At 33.8% G+C, this 23,162-nt stretch overlaps 3 protein-coding genes across 3 annotated transcripts; all 3 read left to right on the forward strand.

Moving 5' to 3' along the window:
- The first annotated feature begins 106 nt into the window (after positions 1 to 106).
- On the forward strand, positions 107 to 8,452 carry LOC113496851. The gene is made up of 11 exons (XM_026876217.1): positions 107 to 1,040; positions 1,727 to 1,860; positions 2,406 to 2,532; positions 2,789 to 2,954; positions 3,352 to 3,532; positions 4,097 to 4,214; positions 4,295 to 4,415; positions 4,584 to 4,703; positions 4,859 to 5,147; positions 5,601 to 5,718; positions 6,058 to 8,452. Exons 1-11 carry the CDS (start codon positions 267 to 269, stop codon positions 6,310 to 6,312), a joined length of 2,403 nt encoding a protein of 800 aa, XP_026732018.1. The 5' UTR covers positions 107 to 266; the 3' UTR covers positions 6,313 to 8,452.
- Positions 8,453 to 9,621: 1,169 nt separating this feature from the next.
- LOC113496856 (mitochondrial pyruvate carrier 1-like) lies at positions 9,622 to 12,237 on the forward strand. The gene is made up of 3 exons (XM_026876222.1): positions 9,622 to 9,877; positions 10,436 to 10,536; positions 10,750 to 12,237. Exons 1-3 carry the CDS (start codon positions 9,819 to 9,821, stop codon positions 10,929 to 10,931), a joined length of 342 nt encoding a protein of 113 aa, XP_026732023.1. The 5' UTR covers positions 9,622 to 9,818; the 3' UTR covers positions 10,932 to 12,237.
- A 4,993-nt stretch (positions 12,238 to 17,230) lies between these two features.
- Positions 17,231 to 21,216, forward strand: LOC113496855 (mitochondrial pyruvate carrier 1-like). The gene is made up of 4 exons (XM_026876220.1): positions 17,231 to 17,317; positions 17,646 to 17,715; positions 18,219 to 18,319; positions 20,148 to 21,216. The coding sequence occupies exons 2-4, from the start codon at positions 17,651 to 17,653 to the stop codon at positions 20,375 to 20,377; spliced, it is 396 nt and encodes a 131-aa protein (XP_026732021.1). The 5' UTR covers positions 17,231 to 17,317; positions 17,646 to 17,650; the 3' UTR covers positions 20,378 to 21,216.
- Positions 21,217 to 23,162: the final 1,946 nt, after the last annotated feature.

A 23,162-nucleotide genomic window follows, 5' to 3' on the forward strand; every position in this document is an offset into this window, starting at 1 on the left:
TCACGTCTTATTCTCTTTTTATTTACTCCTATAATTTTTCAAGTTGATCAAATAGAATTCCAATGCTGCAACCGTTATAAAAAAGTTACTACATCTAGCAACACTGTAATAATCACGTTCAATCAAAACGAACGGATCAAAACATTCGTTTTCATTTGTGTCGCGGCGGTGGTTATTTGTATTTACGCCAAATACACCATAAAAATGTGTTAAACTACTTTAATACATAAGTCTATCACTTAAATAAGTAAGTTTATAAACCAACAATGGAGAGAGTAAACTGCAGTTTACTCGTAATATCACTTTGTGTGTTATTGTGGGGTGTGGCCGGCCAGTATGAATGGCAAATTCGAGATGCTTTTGATGAAATCCGAGGTAAAGTTGATAAAGTAACAGCAGACAACTGCTTCATTACGCATCTCGATGACTTATACTTACCAGAAGACTCGGTGTCCCACCATCCCGATGTAAAAGAAATCAACATAAACCCAGTGTTCCCGAATCGTACGGCGATGTTGCATTTACACAACATGGCTATGAACAGAGCGTTCTTCTGGAGTTACATTCTCCAATCACGGTTCATCAGACCTGCCATCAACGATACCTATGATCCGGGCATGATGTATTACTTCCTATCGTCTGTAGCTGATGTATCATCAAATCCGTACATAAACGCGAGTTCGTTATATTTCTCGCCGAACATGTCTTACACATCATCGTACAGAGGATTCTTCAATAAGACTATGCCTAGATTCGCGCCAAGAGCCTTTAGAGCTGATGACTTCAATGACCCTGTACATTTACAAAAGATTTCTACTTTAAATACATTCCATGTGGAAGATTTAGGTGCCTTTGATCCAGAGAGCTTGTCTAAGGATTATACGTCAGAGTTTTATAGAATCAATGAATGGTACAAGAAGTGGTTACCTGATAGAGTTGACAAGAGACATGACACAAAGACCACATACCAAGTGGAGATCAGATACGCAAACAATACTAATGAGACATTTACATTCCACGGGCCACCTGGTAATGATGAGGTTTGTATGCATTGAGTATTTACATACAATAACAAATAGGTATTATCATATAATCTAAGGTAATACTGATACTTTATGTTCAGTTGTGTTATTGTGGTAATCTAAGAATAAACATTGATCGTAGATTTCATGTAAAATAATTCAACAAGAAATTTGTGGAAAGATTTAATTGAATTTATTATAAGTAAGAACTAAGCAAGATGCATGCTATTGTTTATTATTCTTCAGACCACATTGACCACATTGCAAAGGCAAAATCTATAAATGCTAACTGAAATCATGCAAGTGGTAAATAAATAATCATACTTAAACCAATCATACTATAACCCAAAAAATCAGATAACCTAAAGCAAGACTTGAAGGTTTTCAGTTAAATTTATCAGCAGTCTGGAATATTTCCGGAAATGAATGCAAGATGCAAATACACTTGGAACACAAAACAACTGTCATTCTTAAAATAGACGACCAAGTAGCACTTTTCAAACATCACAAAAAAACATTTGCAGGGTCACCCTATTGATTGCCTTTCATAAGATCTTCTTTATCATATTGTGAATACTCTTATTAAATGTCATGAGCAGAATCCCAGGTAGAACTAAGTTGCAATAAAAAACCTTTGTTCTCAAAAGCGTGACCCTGACAATTTTTATTTTATCCGTTATACATTTACAAGTATTTCCTTACAGAACCCTGGTCCAGTAAATTGGACGCGTCCATACTTCGACTGTGGAAGACTCAACAAATGGCTCGTGGCCGCGGTTTCACCTGTCGCTGATATATTCCCGCGGCACACACAATTCAGACATATTGAATATCCCACGTAAGTTATTGCGACAATTAAATTCGCAAAATCACTCAGACATGTTTTAAAGAAGCAATTTTTCTTTTTTAATCGTAGTTTCATTAAAAAAGCTTCTTCATTCCTTACATTTAAGTCTATAGTGGAAAAGGTAAGTTTGCTAGTAATGTTCAGAAAGATGAGCAAAGTGTATTATTGTAGGTACTCAGACAATATCTAAGTACAATTCCTTGAATTCGAATCTGATCAGAATATGTTTGTCCTTATCTTATGGTTTTCTTTCGAGTAATGATTTCTGAGATCCAACTGTGATACAAACATGCTGTTTGTTTGTGTAAAAAGAACTGAAGATCTCGTGTTATAATATTCTAAGGAACAAGGTTCATATTCGTTGTTGCACTTTAATACTTGATGAGAAACACGATCTTGTTTGCCTGCAGAATTCCAGACCTAATATAGCCATTGTTTTAAACGGTAGATATAAGCGGCGGTATTATAAGCGAATCTTCAAATTTAATTTTCAATTTCCGACCTATTATTATAAAGATGACTTTCCATTGTTTTAGGTATACAGCAGCTGTTGTAATGGAGTTTGACTACGACAGAATAGATATAAATCAATGTCCTCCGAGTTTAGGTAACGACAGACCGAATAGATTTGCGTCAACAGCGCGCTGTAAGGAAACTACTGAGGTCAGTTTATGATATATTTGTATAGATGCACTCGAATCATAGCATTTTAAAGTGTTTGTAATAATATATATGTTTGTATAATATGTAACAAAGTGACGAGCAGCACAAATTTGAAAATTCCAGCTTAAATTCGATTTACAATTAAAATCAAATCAGCAACGTATTTCTCCTGAATTGTCCTGTCCTGGCAAAAAGACCTTATGTATTTATCACCTAATACCAAGCCATGAATCAACCATTCTAATCTTTTATTCAGTGCGAGCCCCTCCACGGTTGGGGTTTCCGTCGCGGCGGCTACCAGTGTCGCTGCGCGCCCGGGTACCGGCTCCCCAGCATCGTACGAAGACCCTATCTCGGAGAAATCATAGAGAGAGCTACTTCTGACCAGTATTACAACAATTTTGATTGCAAGAAGATTGGTTGTAAGTACTAATTTTATTTTATTCATTTGTTTATAAAAAAAAGAAACTACTCCTGCAATAATGAATTTCATACTTGTGTCGCGGGGTTTTCACAAACATTCTAGTTATACACACACAGACGCGAGATCGAACCCATAATAATGGGTTTGGCGTGATAATCTCAACCACTGGGCTATCTGGTATAGTTATACTTGAAAAACATAATTTGTAATATATTTTTTAAGTTTTACTTTCTTTATTATTAAAAGACGCTACTGACCAACGGTAAAGGCAAATACCGTGAGACAACCTTGATTGCAAATCTGAACCGGCAGTGACCCAACTCCCAAACCATTCCTATATGGCAGGAAGTCTGTGCCTTGCAGTTCGATATGATAATGTTTGTGACCCCGGGCAGGGATCCAGCGGCTGCCGGTGCAGTGGGAGCGCGCGCCCGCGTTCCTGCGCGCGCTGTACGTGGACCGGCACTACGAGTACGTGAACGCGAGCAGCGGCCCGGCCGCGCTGCACACCGAGCGCCTGAACGTCTACGAGGTGCTCAACTTCATCAGGGGCGTGCAGCCCAACAACTGCTCCTTGTGAGTCTTACCTTACAGGGATTCTTAGAACAGGCGTAGACCAAATAACTGCTCTAAGTGCTACGTAGGGTTGGATGAATATTTTTATGACACGTCCAAAACATACAACTTCATGAATCCTTACAATATTTTTATATTATATTATACAATATTATAATCGCGAAAGTAAGTCTGTCTGTCTGTCTGTCTGACTGTTACGCTTTCACGTCTAAACCACTAAAACGATTTTAATGAAATTTGGTACAGAGATAGAGTTGACCTTGAGAAGGAACACAGGATAGTTTTTATCCCGGACTTTTGAAGAGTTCTCTTGGAAACGCGATATAACCGCCTCTAGTATACTATAAATTTCTAAATACTACTATGATGAGTGCTCCGGAAAATGGATTTAAAATAAATTTATTGCTACTTCATTAATTACTCGAGGGTAAATGGGCGCTGGTTCCATTTATTGTTAGGAATTCATTTCAGTGGATATTGGACATGTACTGTTAGACTGTAAGTCCATAATAAACTATTAGACTTCTTTCTTTTTTTACTATCACATGTACGACTTTTTTACAGGTACACTCCGACGGATTTGATCCTCAATGGCGATATTTCTTTTGGTCACGAGGAACAGTTTGAGAATCAAGCTAAGATGGCCCTTCGTCTAGCTAACTTCATCAGTGCATTTTTACAAGTGAGTCCTATCCTATAAACTTTATCTTATTAACTTTCTTCTGAATGTAAACTAATCATGTTTTTATTTTCATTTATTAGGTATCAGATCCTAAAGAAGTGTTCAGTGGTAACAGGGTAGCTGACAAGCCTTTGACTGAAGATCAGATGATAGGAGAGACTTTATCTATAGTGCTGGGCGACTCCAAGATATGGTCTGCTGGTTAGCTATTAATTTATTTATGGGCCCTCAAAAAATACTGTAACACTGAAAATGAGACATTTCTAATTTCTATGTACTTTCTCCCTCATTTTGTCCATATTGCAGAAATTTGTGATATCTATTACCGAAAATGTGATGAAGACATACTATTATTAATGTAACTTTCAGGTACATACTGGGATAGAAACAAGTTCACGAACAGGACATTCTTTGCACCATTTGCCTACAAGACTGAATTGAACACTAGGAAGTTTAAACTGGAAGATCTTGCTCGATTGAATAAGACTGGTAAGTATTGCCTATTTTTTTTTTAATTTTAGGTCGGATTTCGAAATTTCTTTAATGAAAGTAAAGTATATGGTTAAAAAGTTGCATTAGTATTTAACTATATCTATAGCAAAGCTAGAGTACAAACATATGAATACATTTTTCTTCATTCACAGAGGATGTATACACCAACAAACCGTGGTTCCAATTCTTAAAACAACGTTGGTCGACAAACTTCGACAGCTTAGAACAGTTCTTTTTAAAAATGAAGATTCGTGACGACGAGCTCGGCAAGTACTTGAAGAAGTACGAGAGGTTCCCGACGTACTACCGAGCGGCCAACCTCAAGCACGGCCACTGGACGCGGCCCTACTTCGACTGCGACGGACATCTCAAGCAGTGGGTCGTGACATACGCTGCGCCTTTCTTCGGGTGGGACAGCGTTAAGGTCAAATTGGAGTTTAAGTAAGTTGTTTTATTGTTTTGCGTTATACTCCATTTGTTTAGGTACGTAAAAAAGTTACTCTATCTATAATTGGTATCGAAATCTTCCTTATACTTTTGCCTTTAGCCTTTTCCCAGCTATGTTGGGGTCGGCTTCCAGTCTAACCTACCCTAATCCTATTTAGGAAATCGAAATCTTGGCATCTTTTTATACAAACGTATATTAAATGAATAAACAACTGATTGATTTTAGTGGTACATTTGATTTGGGGGTCTTTATTGTTTTTTTATATTCGTTTTCAGACAAACACTGTTTTTTTAAGTAGCTAAACAAATGGAGTGGCTTTTAAAGTAAAAGTTATTATTTACGTCCTTATTTGCATCTCTCTCTGTCTAGGACTGTTATACAACTATACCTTGAGTTTTTTTTTATGAACCCTTAACTTTTCCTAACAGTAATCTGTTTAATTGTAGGGGCGTGGTAGCAGTAACGATGTCGCTGATGTCTTTGGACATCAACCAATGCCCCGACAAGTATTACGTACCCAACGCATTCAAGGGAACCGACAAGTGTGATAGAAGTTCTTCTTATGTAAGTACTTACTATTTTTCAAGTTGAAGAACATAAGGTATTTTTAATTCTTTTAAAATATTTTGTAAGTTTGTACTCACTGGGTTCCATCTATCAAAAAGCGGCGACGAACACCGCCCCGAATGAGATGGCGCCACGAACAGGATGCTTACCACACAGAGTAGATAAATCTAAGGGAGACTTTTGCCCTGCAGTGGGACAATAACGGCTCACAAAATTAAAAATAAAACTCTTAGAGCTTTTTGAGCATTTAGAAATGTCTTTAATATAAAAGATTTTTTCCATTGAAAGCGTTTATAAAAGTTGTATGAACGATAACACAATATGAAACAATTTCAGTGTGTACCAATATCGGGTCGTGGTTTCGAGGCGGGCGGCTACAAATGCGAATGCCTACAAGGCTACGAGTACCCCTTCGAAGACCCCATCACATACTACGACGGGCAGATCGTAGAGGCAGAGTTCCAGAACATTATAGCGGATAAGGAAACGCGTATCGATATGTTTAAGTGCAGGCTCGCGGGCGCGGCTTCCATACAAAGCAGTTTAGTCATCTTGGTCACTGTTCTATTCCTGGTTTTTAAGTTGAGGTAATTATAACATTGATAGATACTTGATACTTAATGGCGAAGATTTCGTATAGAGATTTTATTGCATATCATTAACAGTTTTTTTGATGATAGGCATACAGCTGGTAAAAAAGTTAAGTTTACTGATAAGAATACAAGGTAATTGGAATTGGAGTGTATAGTAACATTATACTGTTAAATGCCATTCCCGGAGCCTGACCGTTTATCAGGGTCGGTTCAAATTCTGTCTAAAATATACAAAGACATCAATATTCAAAAGACATATTTGATATACCTTTAAGTCTTTGTTTGAATAACATAAAAATAGCAGCTCACTTTGACTAACTCATGTATTATCTTTTGTTTTTTGTATTGTATGTAATTTATGTATGTCTGAAGTAGTTGGTATTAAATATTATCTGAGTAATAGGATGTGATTTTCAAAAGATGAACAAGTAGCTTTTTATATCATCTGTATAATTATTTGTATGTATTTATAGATGAAAATGGCAATAATTTAAGTTGCCGATTAAAAAAAAATCTTAAAATACTTGTGATAATTTAGTTACAATGCGATCTGTAAATCAGCTTCTTTGGGGTTCAGGAGCAACAAAAATACCTTAAATTAGTCTTTTTGATAAATTAAAGGTATATTACGCGTATACAATGTATAGTGCCCATTTTGAATCACGCCTTATAAACTTGGTTTCAAATCAATTGAGAAACGTACCAATCAAACTCTTCTATATAAACGGTATGGTTACATTTGGTACGTCTTATGTTAATGTAATGTTGTACAATACTGTATCAACGCAATGGCAGGCCATTGCTAGCTGCCTGTACTTGGCCTTTGGCAACTCTCATGATATTATACTTGAATCTCCTTTTTATTGCATTTAGCATTTTATATCTCTTCAAATGTACCTTTAAAGTGTACTTTTGTATACTGCAGTTGGCAGCATATTTTGATATTATTTTATAGTTTATTATAAGGATAAAGTCTAAGTTTTAAGAGTATGTATACACTACAGGTTTGTTTTCGTTTTCAACTCCAAAATTATTTACTTTATAAAGAACTTTTGAATTATATTATGTTCAAGTCATACTTACATCTTGTAACTTTTTTTTTATCATCGTTTATGCATTTTTTTGCATTTCTACTATTATATAGATCTTATTATACGTTTTGTATGTTTGTGTATAATTTTGGTGTACACTTACGTTTTACTTAATTTTACACCATAGTTACAGAAAGCCGTCCATTTTAGACTGACTTATACTTATATATTGCAGTATTTTTACGATAAATCAACTGTAAGAATAATTTTAGTTAAGCATGATGTATTTCGATTTGTCCAGTGCAGTCGATTGATAATTTTACGATTGCGTGGATTTTACTAAACGTTTGTATTTTATATTTGATCTTTGGTCATGAATATTGTATAAAGTAATTACTGCAATGGGCATATCTTGTACATCATAAATCATTTAGTTCATAGTGTCGAAACGAATGAGTCGAATGAACCGTTCAATTCAACATAACTATGTACGTCATCCTGTATAAGACATTAAAGTATTGTAGTGAAATAGCAATAGATTGCACAAGTTACTTTATTACTAAAAAAATGTACATGTCAATTATATTTAGAGATCTATATTAAATCTAATACAATATATTGTCTGTAAAGATTTCGTAAACTTAACGGTAGTCACTTCGCACATTCCTGAATACAACCAGATATTCTGCGGTCATCGTATTCAGAGACATGAGCGAAGACAACAAACTAAAAGCACTGTTATATTAGAAAAAATCTATAAAAAAATAATCGTATCTACATTAAAATAATCATAGAGTATTATATTGTTCACGCAGTACATACAATAGTGTGTATATTTATATTTTAAATATTGAGATACTTGAGATACAAAACAGAAAAAATTGAGATACTGCTCCGAAAATAAACGTTTTCTGGTTTAATATGAGCTAGGGTTTAAATCCGGAGAAGAAAAATTTGTAACGTAATATAGCGTAGAGCGAGGGCAAGCAATATAACGGCACTATTAGTTTGTTTTCATTGAAAAATTGTGTGAAGTGTTCCTGCTGTAATATACCGTCCATAATAGTGCCTTTTTGTAATGTTTGTAATTAAATCTTCTTTTAAATATGTACTGTTTTTATTATTCGTACCAGTGGCGGATCCACAATTGTTGTTTGAGTGCGGAATGACGTCATCACAGGTCGATTTTAGCACAGTAAACAAAACATATCACAGTTTAAAATCTTTTAAAGCTAGAGGTCCTCATTTTGAAATGCCTTAGTTAAGTATTGTTGACAACATGTTTCTGTTACCTTAGATTATACAAAATTTACTTTTAGATGTGCTACATTAAAACTCAGACGAGGAGTTTTACTGGATTTCCTTTGTGCATTTGGCATATCGAACGTCTTTATGTAAACTTCTTCGGGAAAGCTAAAATAAAAAAAAGAACAAAAAATGAGGAAAATTAAAATATCTCAAATCGAAAAAATACACAGGCTGATCATTAACTTCTAGCATGCCAGAGTAAACTTCGTTATTAACGACTAGCACAGGTACAAAACAACAAAGCTAAGCGGTAAGATTCAGGTGCTCATCAAGGGTTTATCGAACTCACTTGTTGTTCAGTATGTATAGGTTCCTAAGGTACACAAGTACCCCAACTAGTCCGAAGTATACGAATATGTAAATGAGCATGTACAAAACGACGAGCATGCGGAAAAATCCCATGCTGCGCCCGCAACACACATTTCTGTTTTCCCATATTTTCACTCATATATATTTTTAAAGGCTTTTGCCATTGTTTTAGTTTTTTTATGTTTTATTTTACATCCTGAATCGGATTAGTTATTTTTCATTATAGTTGAGGTAAAATAACACTTGGATTGTTGTCCCTGCTAAGCCTGATTGACAAGGTAACGTCATTTATTTTTAGGTTATATTGTCGTTACTTTGAAATCTTTCATAACTTAAGTGAAGATGTAAAAAGTATTGATAAAGATCGTAGATTGTCTGTGTTAGTTGTAGTTTTATTTTGAATAGGCTGAACTCTCACGGTAAAACTATGTGCTTCTTGTCACAAAATGACCTGCTGGAGGACAACTATGATGGTTATCTGTCGACAACAACAACTCCTCCAACGGCCAACCGGTTATTTAGTGACTTCAAGACCTGTTTTACCACAGACTTACAGGATAGGTAAATAGATGCTTCTTCGTCCTCTATCACTGGCTGTCAGATCATGCCAGAACAATGACCAAAGATACAAGACGTCTGATTATGACGTTATGAAACAAAAAAATGACAAATTTGTCGTAGAAGCATGAGAATGCTTTAATTATATATTTATTGGATTTAACATTTAAGAAAAATCTTGCCAAACCATGGTAAACGCATCAAACGCAGTAAATAGCAAGTAGTTGGGCCTAGTTCAGCGTTTATTGTCTTTAGACAGGTTTTTTTTTATTAGAAGCTGAACAACACGATAAGCATCATGATTGGGGATCTGATCAAAATGCTGAAAAGCAAGGAAATGAGGGACTATTTGATGAGGTACGGTGAGAAACATCTACTTACAACAATTTTATATACGTAGTTTACTTTGTCAATTCTAATAAGTCCAAGTACCGTACTAAGTGAAGTCAGCATTAATAACAGCATACTACTTCGCTTCTGAGTTAATATTATTATTTATTACGCTAATAAACATAAGATCTTAAGAGTTTTTACCTTTACATACCTAAAGGGTAAAAATGGGGCACCGCTTTCGGTCCATCTTTTCGTCCACCTGTTTCAGGGTTGTGTCTTAAGAACCGTTGTGACTAGACAGTTAAAATATCACACATTCACAGACGTTGTATATCTGTTCAAATTGATTTGTCACCCAATGTAATAGATTCGATTCTCTTTATCCTTTTTCTACGTAACCGTCATTGTCGCAAGATCGACTCGCACTTGACCGGTTTTATTTAGTGTAAAACGCTCTCAATTTGTTGCTTTTTATTTTTATTAAAGGCATATTATAACGACATGACCGTGGCTTCTATATACTTTTCTACTTCTTAATTTACCAGATACTGATACAAACATTATTTATTATACAATTTTCAGCACCCACTTTTGGGGTCCCTTTGCAAATTGGTCTATACCTTTGGCTGCCATTGCAGACACACAAAAGAGTCCCGAAATAATAAGTGGAAAAATGACGTTAGGTAAGTTTCATTATAAAGGTATCTACTTAATTTTGAGAACAATTTTTTTGCGTTTGAAAAACAATTTGTGTTCAATCAGTGTACGTAGCTACTACTACTGTACTAGTCATTCCATAGATGGCCTTGCTTAACCGACTTAAAAAGCTTAAGCTAAGGTATTGCCTACGATGCCTGCTAAATGCTGTGTTGATACGCATTTCTTTTTTCTTCCAGCTTTAACACTTTACTCTATGATGTTCATGAGATTTGCGTTAAGGGTGAAGCCTCGGAACCTGCTACTTTTTGCATGCCATTTCACGAACGAATGCGCCCAAATCACGCAGGGTATCAGGTTCATTAAATATCACTTCATAGACCGTGATTTGAAGAAGGAAATACCCGTTGTACCTAAATAAGTAATTAACACGCAGTTTATTGCTCGTTGTAATTTTTAACATAAAGGCAGACAGTACTGTGTTAAACATTACCTAGTCATTAATCAAAACGACGAGTTTACAATTTGTGATCCAATTAAGTGCAGGAAAAGATTGACGTGCCTCATGTATCTAAGTTTGTTTACATTGACACACAGCGTCACACAGAGCGTCCGTTATTTAATCAACCTTATTTAAATTTAATTCTTATTTTTGTAAAAACGCATGATATAAACAATTTACACATTTTTGTTAATTAGAATATTTTATACTTAATTGTAGGCATTAGAATTACGTACCTATTCTACGTGCAAATTACTTGCACCAAAATAAATTCTATTAGTTTGCGTAGTTAACACACTCGCAACGATCGGTATTCAGATCGATCGGTCAAAGTAAAAAATACTAATGAACTATCGAAATACGCAAGGAGAATGCTGCAAGACAGTATTTATTATAAATAAAAATATTTCGATGCATCAACGCGATTAAAAATTGTTACCGCATAAAGTCGAATTGAACTTTAAATTTAATAAATACTGAGTTGATCGCCACGTGTTGGTCTTAATCAAACTGTAAAAGGTTGCTTATTTAACGGACAAAGTATCATAAACATTGTCAGAAGCAGGAGTTCATGTAAAGATAGTATTTTTTAAGAAGCCAAGGGTACCTAATAAAATTTTTAGCTGAAAATATCAAGAGGTCGCTTCTATTTGGCTGTTACATCGAACTGTATCTACAACGTTTACCTTGTAGTAATTTGGCGGCAAATATTCATAATTATTCCAATAAAAAATATATAAAGATAAAAATTAGTTAAACGAAAACTGGTATTGTGATTTGAATGAATATTGCATATTTAAATTAATAAGAAAATGTGTTACTTTACTAGGTTTTATACTTATTCATACATAAACCGAAATATTGTTTAAATACTTAATTTCATAAGATTTCACATACAAACCAAATAATTACCTAATAATTGTTTACGTTAAAAAAAAAAACAAGATATCTAAAAATGATGATAGGAAGCTTTCAAAATATTCTTCCAGTTCATTTATTTTTCCATTCGCCATGCACAAATACTTTGACTCGAGTTCATAAAAATTGTACCTATTGTATCGTAATGTAGAATTTTATTGTAAAATGTAAAAAAAATGTGTAAAATAAGCTAATTAAAAATGAAAATTTATAATACGTTATCGTATTGTCTTAATGTTTTTGTGTCACTATTATTTGTTTCTAATATTATTATGTCTTTATCTATTATATATGTGTTAACATAGCACTTATGATTTTTAAATTTGTTTGCCAAATTACCAGTACCTAAGTTTTAGAATTCTAATAATTTATAACGACTGCTATTTATTAGATAAGCTCTCCATTGAGAAGTCACATTGACCTTGCATTTATCAAAGCTGTTGTTTCTTTTCATGAATTCTGTAGGGTCTTGGGTAAAGAATTACCACAGTACATATATAGACCAGTAAGGAAACTAAGCCAAGTTGTCAAAATAATTACCTACACGTCATTGAGGTGTTGGGTTGTCACTTGTAATGTTTATGATATTGTTCTTTTTATAAAAAATAAAAATATTAATTATGTAAAAATAATCAATATTATAAATTTTATTGAAATAATTGATTTAGCTATGAAATTTGAAAAGTGTCTGTCACTGATAATAAAATATGACAGTTTAGAATACGAGAAATAGTTTAATACAGACTTCCGACGATGTGCATATTTTTTTTAATTTTTGTAACGACGAGTATTTTGTTGAAAGTTTTATCTAAAGCTCGTGCGTGCCACAGTAAAATTAAAAAGTTTCGTGCATTCGTGCAATCCTTGGAGTGGGTGGGCACGCACGTGAAGCCGTAGTCTAGCGCGTAGTTCGCGGTTGAGCCATACCGGGTATTTATGAATAATAAAAAAAAAATACATAAAAAACTTATATTTTCCATTACTTACAAATTATTTACAGAAAAATACTTTCGTCTACTACGACACGTCCGAAATTCTTTATTATTAAATTTTACAGTAAAAAATATTCTCATTCTTATAAACAGTTTTTTTAAATATACTATCGGAAAACATTGACAAGGTGCAATAAAACTGGTTTTGGTAGTGATTTCCTTATAAATTAAGTCAGCTACTTTGCAGTTTATGTGTTGACGTTTAAAAAAGCAACGAAATATTTCATCCATTTTCTCAATATATTGAACAAAATTATCTGGTGGAATAATTAGTGAGCTGCGATTAGCGTCTTTACTGTCTTCTCTATATCTGAGGTAGTGACTTTCTGTACTATAGTTATGGCTGGCCTGATTTGGTGTTATATACGATTCTAGCATATGGCAGTTTTTGTGACGTTCACTGCATTTTCTCAAAAGGTACCCCCACACATAAAAGAATGATTTTTTTTCGGGTATATCCAGTTGATTATATTCTGAGCTCATAATATGAACGGTTTTATCTGTATCATCGAAGTTCATAGTGGGTGTGTCTTGTTCCTGATTATGTGACGTTTCGTCATTGAGTTGACTCAATGCGCTAGTCTGAATAAGGAGTCTTCCCAAATCGTCTTCGCAATTACCTGCTTTTGGAGGTTTAATAAGGTTGGAAAAAAATATATTTTGAAATGCAGATATGAACTGTCTGCACGTGGCTTCGGTTGACAGTCCATTTTTAGTTCGAATTTGCCCAAAAAAATTCTCAAGCTCATCTTGATTGAGCCTTCTTGCAAAACAAAAACTTTATCCCTTCTGATCTCAAATCTTCAAAAAGCCTTAAAATAGATGTTATGGTTATTTGAAAGCCGTAAATAAATTTGACGAATGAAGTAACATTTTTTCCAGTTTTTGGGTTAATTAATTGCAGGTTTTGAAAAAAAAATAACATTTCATTGAAGACAGTTATTTGCCATTCTTTTCCATTAAATGCTCTTCTGTACACATTGCAATCGTTCAGATTGGATGAATTTAGGGCATCAAATATATTATTCATATATCTAATGAGTTCAGCTGTGGCTCTTCCGGATTATTGTATACGGTTAAAATCTACATAAGCGGAAATACCAGCGGCAACAGAATTACTTAAAAGCTGAGAACTTTCATTTTATCAAAGCTTGTGGGATATACATATATGGCTGTTTGTCAGTTTAGGAGCAAGTTTAAAGTTTTTCTGTTTATCGTTTTCATAAAACGTAACTATGTGCTCGTATTTAGCTATACGGTCTGCGAAATGGAAGTCGTAAGTTATTAGATTATTGCGAACCAGTTTTATGAGATGGGGTACATCAAATATGTAATATATCTTTTTGTTTTTAATAAAGAAATAGGGCCGTTCAATGGTAACGGATCTATTTTTTGCAGCGTTAAATACATCTGATCCCATATTGGAAACAAATGTTCTTATGTTTAGGCCTATCTCAAATAGTGTTTCCAAAAGTTTGTCAATCCATTTAGTTATGTCTTCATAATTTCTAAATTCAGAGAGTAGTGCATATCCTACAGGTTGCTTCCAGTTCACAAATATCCCACGAACCATAGCATGCACCCAACTAAAGCATGTTTTGCAGGTTCTGGTGACTGTACTCCATCGACCTCATGAAATCCAATAATTTTCTCTCTTTACGTTATAAAATAAATTAGTCTTTAAACTCATAGCATCGATAACAACGGATCAGTTCTTTTCCATTTCATTCATAGCGTGAATTTTGGTCTTAAGAGTAGACATAACCGTCTTATTTATTTCAGATGTTATCGGTATTCCATGTTTATTTAATGTTCTAGGAGTTGGAAGGCATACAGCACTTTGCAATAACCGATAAGTTTGCGGACTGTTATAATATAAGTTCAAGCAAAACATTTTATAATTTTGGTTGTATCTGTTTCCAGTATACTTAAATTTTAAGTGAGTCTGTGCCTTTATCAATTCAGCTAGCTCTTTTGTTAGAAATTTGTCACACAATTTGTAGAATTTGTCTCTTTGATATTTACCTGTTTTATTATCAGTTACACATAATTTATATTTCTTTCTGCATTCGAAAAGATCGGATTTTAATTTCCTTTTCCGTGGCGTGACCAATGAAAGGGTCTTACAAGTTTGGCTACTGTCACTCACCGAAATATATTCTTCTGTCTGTGTACAGACTTTAACCAACATTGGTGGTTCAGTCGATGTTTGCTCATCACTTTTTTGTAAATCTGGTGGACGGAGAAATGGCAAAGAATGACTTTTAAGCTTTTTGCGATGGGTTCCCGTTAGTATATCCATACCATTAAAATGTTCCTCACAAACGGTGTAGTTTTGAGGAGGTCTGTTTATCAAATCTTCTCTAGATATTAATCGAAGCCATTGTGAACGTCTGAAAAAGATAAAGATTTTGAAATGATTTTTATTTTTTGTCAGAATAGGTATTGATGTTGCAATCTGTTTAATAATCAAAAAGTATAAAATGTGAATGGTGAGCATACCAAGTGGTATACAGTGGTACCACTTCGTATTTTTCAACATTCACATTTTACTTTTATCAATACAGAAGGTTAAATATATATTGTTTTAAATATGTCGTCCCTTTTTACAGCCCTACCGTCGTCAAAACCCTTGAAACCCATCGATATCCATGACAAAGAAGTTGATATTTTTTTCAGCCACCATCTTGGATTTGTTTTTTGATCTAATTTTCAGTTTTAGCACCCTCAAAACCCATGAAAACGATACCCTTGACAAAAAAGTTGATATTTTTTCCAGCCGCCATCTTGGGTTTGCATTTTGATCTAATTTTCAATTTTTGCACCCTCGAAACCTATGGAAATGATAACAAAATGTAATATTTTTTGTACTTAACTGCTATCTTGGATTTTAAATATTTGAGACAAAACTATCTGCTTCACGAAAACGATTATAATCTATAGCAACCGATATCTAACATAAACTAGAATTTAAATATAGTAGAAAAAAAATAAAAGAAATATATAATAAAAAATAATATAAGGCGCTATATAACCGCCATCTAAGTTTTTCATTTATCAATATTCAAGTATTTATAATTACAAAAAATCATTATTTCCTTTTAAAATCTGCAGGTAGTTTGAAAAAATGATAGCTCCGGTTTTAATTCAGCAGAGTTCAAACAGCCGTTTACAACGCAATAAGCACGAGGTATAGTTAACATTATTTGAGTAATAATTTATAAAGAAAAATTAAACGTCACCACTCGTTATGACGCGACACTCGCAACTGCAGCACCGCGAAACCCCCTCAACTCAACATACATGCAGACCTACGAGGGCCGAGGGTCTGCATGCATGTGTGAGTGTTCCGTTATGACCGTTTTCTTCGTAGTTTCCTTACTGCATGGAGATATATGTACTGTGGAATAACATTGTTATTCTATATCTATGTGTAGGGTTAAAACTTTAATTTATGGGGTTGCCAACTTTGAGAAAAATCCACCATAATATTTTAATCAGTATTTGTGTGAGCACAACTTTAATAATCCATTTATGACGAAAAAAACATATTACTTTTAAAGTAACGTTTAGTCTTTTTCTTAGGACGTCGCAATGTACTATGGAAAGTATGAAATAATGAAGTCCGCAAATGATCTACTGACTATCCGCCATGTTGATGACGTATTTTGGCAATATAATTTTATCGCAAGCCGTTTTTTACTATTTTCTGGGTTATATATACTCCGGTGCTTAAGATTTCTGCTGTAATTCTTTTCCTCTTAACTTTAGATTGGGCGCTCATAATTAAGTTATTGTGTTAACTTATGTAAATGTGCCTGTTTTAATTTCAATAATTCCTCTACTCAGTTTATGTATTCAGATTTTCAGAACGAAACATAAGATGTCAAAGTAAAATTTTATACAGTACGACACGGCTCCGATATTTATTTAGTAAAAAAATAGACGCAATGACGAATATCTCAAGCGTTCACCAAAAGTATAACAGAATCTTTTTTTAAGAAATTTTCATTTTAGAAGTTGACGACCATTAACGCTAGATTATGCCCATTACGTGCGAGTTTAAGACTATTACAGTAACTACTTACGTTTGAGATCTTTCTGTCTTTCAGCACAATCAGATTTCATTATCTGCCTGAACTGACAAAAACTGCTTCATGTAATTGTCTAAATTTTTATTTAATGATAGTTAGTAAAAATCCATATTTTTTTTCCATTTTCCGATATTTTATTATTCATTGTTTGACGTGCGATGTAAATGTGCTGTGACGTAGCACGTAGATAACATTTTTATTTTATCAGTGACACTGACATTGGCTACAAAACTGGAAGGACAGGACGTTTTTGAGAAAGTAAAAATATATTTTTAAATTAAACAGCATTAATTTAAAGTAGGTAAGTTTATCCTTTCAATAATTATGTAGACTTTCATTCATAATTTATAAAAAAACTTTAGATATTGTTTAACCTTGACATGTTTTGTACGTAAAATCATACGTAATTAATTAAAACTAGAATTACCATAACGTTCATTACGGTAAATTGTTCTATCTAATAGATGTTCCAAAGTTGTATAACCTTGTTCTCATTAAATTTTGTTAATAAAGTTAGGAATAATGCTATCTTTCCATCCATCAAAATTGCTTTTCATAAATCATGGTGATTAGTCTTTAGATATTTTAAAGTGTAATATTTGATTGTATCTGTTTTTTTTAATTTTCAGCCAAAATGAGTATGTTGGGGAACTTTGCAAGGCAGCTGAAAAGCAAAGAGTTTAGAGATTATTTAATGAGGTAAAGTTTTTTATATATCCCTAATTAATTAAGTGTAGACTTTTTATCAGTTTAGTCTGACTATGTTAATTATTTACATTTTAAGAAGGCAGATGTCATAGTTTTCCCTTAACTTACAATTAATTCTTCCACTCTAACACTCTTCAACAAAATTAAATAGAAGTCGCTGCTGTGGATTGTTTATGTACATTCTCCTGAAGAGTGGGGGTAGATTGTAGATCGCCATGACACTGTACATTAGAATTCTTAATCTCTGCATGTCAGACCAGAATCTACAAGTAAGCATTAAAATAGGACCAGGTTTCTTCCCTTGAAGTTATCTTGTGAGTTTATGTATATGTGTGGATCAATATGTTTCAAAAGTGTGTTTATATTATGTTGTGCGGCTCAACAATCCTTGCATGAATTTGATTGCCTATTGATATTCTACACATAAAAACTTTTTTTACATATTCTGGTGAACTAGTATCAAACTGATTTAATAATATTTTTGTTTTTTTTAGCACCCATTTTTGGGGCCCAGTAGCGAATTGGGGTATACCAGTAGCAGCCATTGCAGATACACAAAAAGATGCTTCGTTTATTAGTGGAAAAATGACTCTTGGTAAGTTAAACATATCGTCTATGGTAAATAATACAAGAAAAAATAATCAATAGCTTGAATAGTTAAAAGGTATACTGTAAAGCCCAGTTATTTTCAGAAATGATTATAAGATTTAATACAATTGCATTCAGTAAAACTATAGCAGTTATACCACAGCTTTATAGCTCTAGATTTAAAAATATGTAAACAAATATAATTTGCTTTATCTTTATGATATCTGCCGTTTACAATTGTCTGTGAAGCCATTGCCTCAACAAGGTTGTAACTGTAAATAGTAACTCAGGAATGATTAGAGTAGTAATAGTCATATGAGTCCTAGACCTTCTTTTAAAACTAATAAAAGACACAAATATATTTATTTCCCTATTGTATTCATTCATTTGAATGTAAATACTAAGTGTTATATAGTAATTAGTCCCATTATTGTCATAGTATACTTAGTACATAGAAAATACTTCAAAATAGGACTCCTTATTTGATAAGAAATCTCTAGCTGGCCCACTATAGGAGAAGTGGTAGATAGTGGTTAGTTAATGTACAAAAACCCCTACAAATATAATAAATATGTAGATTGTTTGTAGGCCTATGTAAATTATCGTATTATGTAATGATTTTCTATGCTAAGGTATTGAGATAAAATATCAATGACATACAGTTATAACTATGAACTTTATTATCTTTCCGTCTGATAGTAGTTAACCACAGCGTATCTAACGCGCGAACTGTCAACTTAGTTTTTTATTTGACGTTTCATGTTCCCTGGGCTGGAATTACGCTAGTTACTAGTTGTACAGTTGCCGATGAATCAATGGAAATGGGATTAATTTGACATTATTTGTATTCTCCTAAGCATTTCGCCGACGACATTTAGCTGCACGCCAGGACATGGCGTGCAGCTAAATCTCGGGCATTAAGATAAGCGTTATCTCATCAGTTCAATAAAATTGATGTTATCAAACAGCTGTGCTTTACTTACAACTGTTAGTGATGATATGTCATTTTTATTATACATTTTATTTATTTGAGTGACTTGCAATGATAAATTATTTCTATTACCTACTAAGTCATGTCTTAAAATGTCGTAAATGAAGTAAAATACCTTTGAATGGTAATATTTATAAAATTACCTATTAAATCATGTTTAGGCTACAATTTTCATAAAGTTTGGTACGTTTAAAGAGTTTATCCAGCTCTATCTTCATTTCATTTATTCTCCTTCGGTAGAAATTGATAAGTAACTATTTTGCGTTTTCCCCTGTATGATTCTGTTGCTATGCTAGCTAGCAGTCACTCGTGGTTGACAATATTCTTGACCGCTACGCGTCCTCTAAAGCCATTGCTTACCGCTACAACTCTCGTTGAGAGTTGAACGAATCAGATACTCATTCGCAGAAAATTTTAAGATTTTTGTTTAATTAATGTATGAAATTCTCGAAGTTAGTAACTACGTCTTGAAATTTGATTAAAAGATTAGAGATTTTAAATGGGCCCATATAGGTAGGTACTGGGTGTCAATTCCGAAACGAAAATTACCAAGCAAAAACATTATAATTATTGATAGAATCTGTTGACAAGTCAAATGTTAACGAATATGAATGCTTGACACTATAAGACGTACAACCAGCGCTTTATAGAGATCTGACAGTAAAACTATATTAGCCACGCTTTATTTTAATGTATCTAAATATAAATAGCTGGCTGGCAAACTTCGTGCCGCTTGAAAGCAAAAATATGAAAATAATACACAGCGTTCCGCTACACTGATGGAATCATTGTATTTGTATATTATAAATATAAATATATAATTCTTGTTTTCTTTTTTTTCCAGCCCTGACATTCTATTCAATAATGTTCATGAGATTCGCGTGGAAGGTGCAGCCCCGCAACATGCTGTTATTCGCTTGCCACTTCACGAACGAAATAGCCCAGCTCACGCAGGGCGCTCGGTTCATCAATTATCATTATTTGGAGAAGAAAGAGGACACAGCAGCACCAGCCAAGGTTGACGCTGCTAGCCAAGTAGCACCAGTCGCTCCATCCGCCAAAACCGCGTCATAGTGTGATATAAACCCGCGTAGTACGGTTGGCGAACCAAGTAGTGTCATTTGAATTTCGAACCCCAGAAGGAAAAACGTAACGAAGTTTTAATCAGAAGTTTTATGCCAGGTACAATAGTATCTTTTTCTAGAAAGGCGTTGGGAATCTTACATATCAGGGTATCTAAATTGTTATTAGTTTTAGTTTTATTTCAAAATGTTACCAAAATTGATATGTATGATTTATATTAATTTTATGTATAACGTTTTATTAGGGGTGAATATTGTTTGAAGTGATTAAAACATTTATTTTAGTGATTTGTATGGCAATTTCGAATATTTACTCTAAATAATCTTCAGTTGCCCAGACTAAGGTACAAAGTTAATAGTATACGCGACAGTGAGGTTTAAAATATAGTTGATATTCCTTTGATTAAAATGTTTCTATAAACATAACTTTAGGAAACTGATCATCCTTGGCTCTCGTTGCGACTGTCGTTCTCCCAACCAGTAACATGAATAGAATCATCTTAAACCTTATTGTTTTTTACAGCCGATTTTTTGTGGCGAATTAAAAAAAAACATATTTCAAAAATTTTATACAGTAAAAAGTTTGTTAGCAAATCTTATCCAATATATTAAAAGGCACTACTTAGGCTTGTAGAAAGCGCACAGATATTTACCTATAAGTAGTTAATTATGACTGTGTCAAATAGATAAAATTGTAGCTCAATTATCCCTTCACATTTCAGAAAATGATAATAAAATAATTTAGTAAATGACGAAGTTTTGAACGATGTGAAATCTTGGAAGATATATCATCTATACGAACAGTTACAAGAAAAATGGGGAAAACATGAACGGAAAATCATTTAGCACCTACAAGAATAGGAATTCTAACTGTGTTAATATTAATGGAGGAAACGGTATGGGCCCACAGTGGTCCCCTAAAAATCCTGTCCTTATGACCTTTGGTGGGTGGATGCAAGATTCGATGAAACTGTAACTGTCGATAAATTGGGTTCGTCAGCCCTTAGAAATAAGTGCGAATAGGTTGTATAAAATGTTAATAATTACGTTATCATTATACAAGGGTATATTTTATAAATATGTGAATTTTATTATTGTAACATTATATTATACTCTGTTATTGATCTGTTTTTGTGTTTTATTATTCTTCTAATAGTGCTAAACAACAAAACCTGAACGAAACATGTTGACCAGTTCGGCTTCATCTCGTCATTGCCCTGTTGAGGCGTCGACTTTGTCTATCTTCTTGCGATCTGGGGGCACGGTAGTGCCCCCGCCAAGACGAGCCATACATATGTATATATTCCGCAGAAAGAAACCGCTTTCTCGGCTTTCTCTCACACCTGAAAAAAACAATTATATTATTAAGTCAGCATCCCCTGTATTGAGAGTTCCAACATAATAATTATGGGTTATAATGATTTCGAAGCGATTCTCTAAAAAAGTATTTTAGCCGCATAGTCTTGCATTACGTACTTGCGTACACGATGAAAAAGAACTTAGTTTTAATCTGAAAAAAAAAACAATCGCAACTCTCTGCCATTCGTCCGAGACAAAGATCCATAATTATTACATCGTGTTCAAAGTTATTTTCATTTGTGAAGCAAAGTATAACTTCTAAGTTCCGAAATTATAAAAATTAATAACAAACAATTTTTATCCAACAAAAAGCTCGTAACACAGATTTCCAATCTGAAACAACATCGTCAAAGTTTCAAATAAAGTTTTAATGATAACAGCGAACTGTGTAAGTGTGTCGCCGGGAGCATTTACTTGGTACAATTGCGAACGTTTAGAAGCGGTAACAATGACTCCCGTCCACATTGTCTGGCGCAAGTGTTTGTACCACCACGCTCTAGTTTGGGTCGCGCACCTACTTTATATGATGAAACCATACGAATGGATATGCAAATACTGGCTTTGTTTTCGACCTTCTGAGATATGTTATGCTTAATACGTGTGAAGTCGTGACTAGACGCGGATAAAAGGCTGTTATGCTCTACTTGTGTACGGAAGTGCCTATTTATGTTGGATATGGTAGAGTTTACAGTAAAAATACATAATCAGAAATTTAATACTATGCTGTTGTCTTTACATGTATAGTTTATCGTGAGATACGATAATAAGCAAATATTAGTAGGTACCCAACCCACAGCAAAGAGCGTTAATATCACAGTTCAACTGTTGTTGGTAAGCAATGTATAGATGGCGTTACTAGTTAGTAAATTTTCATGTGAGGAGGTACATTTTTTCAGTCTACCCTCATTTCTCATAGAATTATTTCAGAAGGACTATTCTAGAATCAATTAAGTAATCGTAGGTTATGGTCTGTACAGTAAGTGATGTATAAGTGCGCTCTACAAAAAAATACCGTGCGTGCCGTGGATTTGAAATGACTCGTGTGTGTGGAGGAGGAGGAGTAAATATGTGTGACTGTTGGAAAAGGCCTATACACTGCTCTACTGTAAGGTAAGTCTCAGTTATCAGTATTTATTTTTATCAGCACTACGTCTTATGTCGCGACTTTACACAAATATTCAAGACCCAAGCACAAAGATTCCTCGACTTAGAACAAGCACTCGCTGATCACACGAAACGTTTTTGTTAGGTATTTGTTCAAAATACACAATATTTATACCTAGGTACCCTTATTCAAAGCTGTACCGTAGTTAATGATTTATTTAATAGTGTAGATAGACATACTTACCGCAGTGCATGTGGGTCGGCTGTATTAATTACGCTTCGTTCACATCAATTACGCCGATCTAGATTTACAG

This window comes from Trichoplusia ni, chromosome 8 (genome assembly GCF_003590095.1).
Source record: "Trichoplusia ni isolate ovarian cell line Hi5 chromosome 8, tn1, whole genome shotgun sequence".
In the NCBI taxonomy this organism is placed as follows: domain Eukaryota; kingdom Metazoa; phylum Arthropoda; class Insecta; order Lepidoptera; family Noctuidae; genus Trichoplusia; species Trichoplusia ni.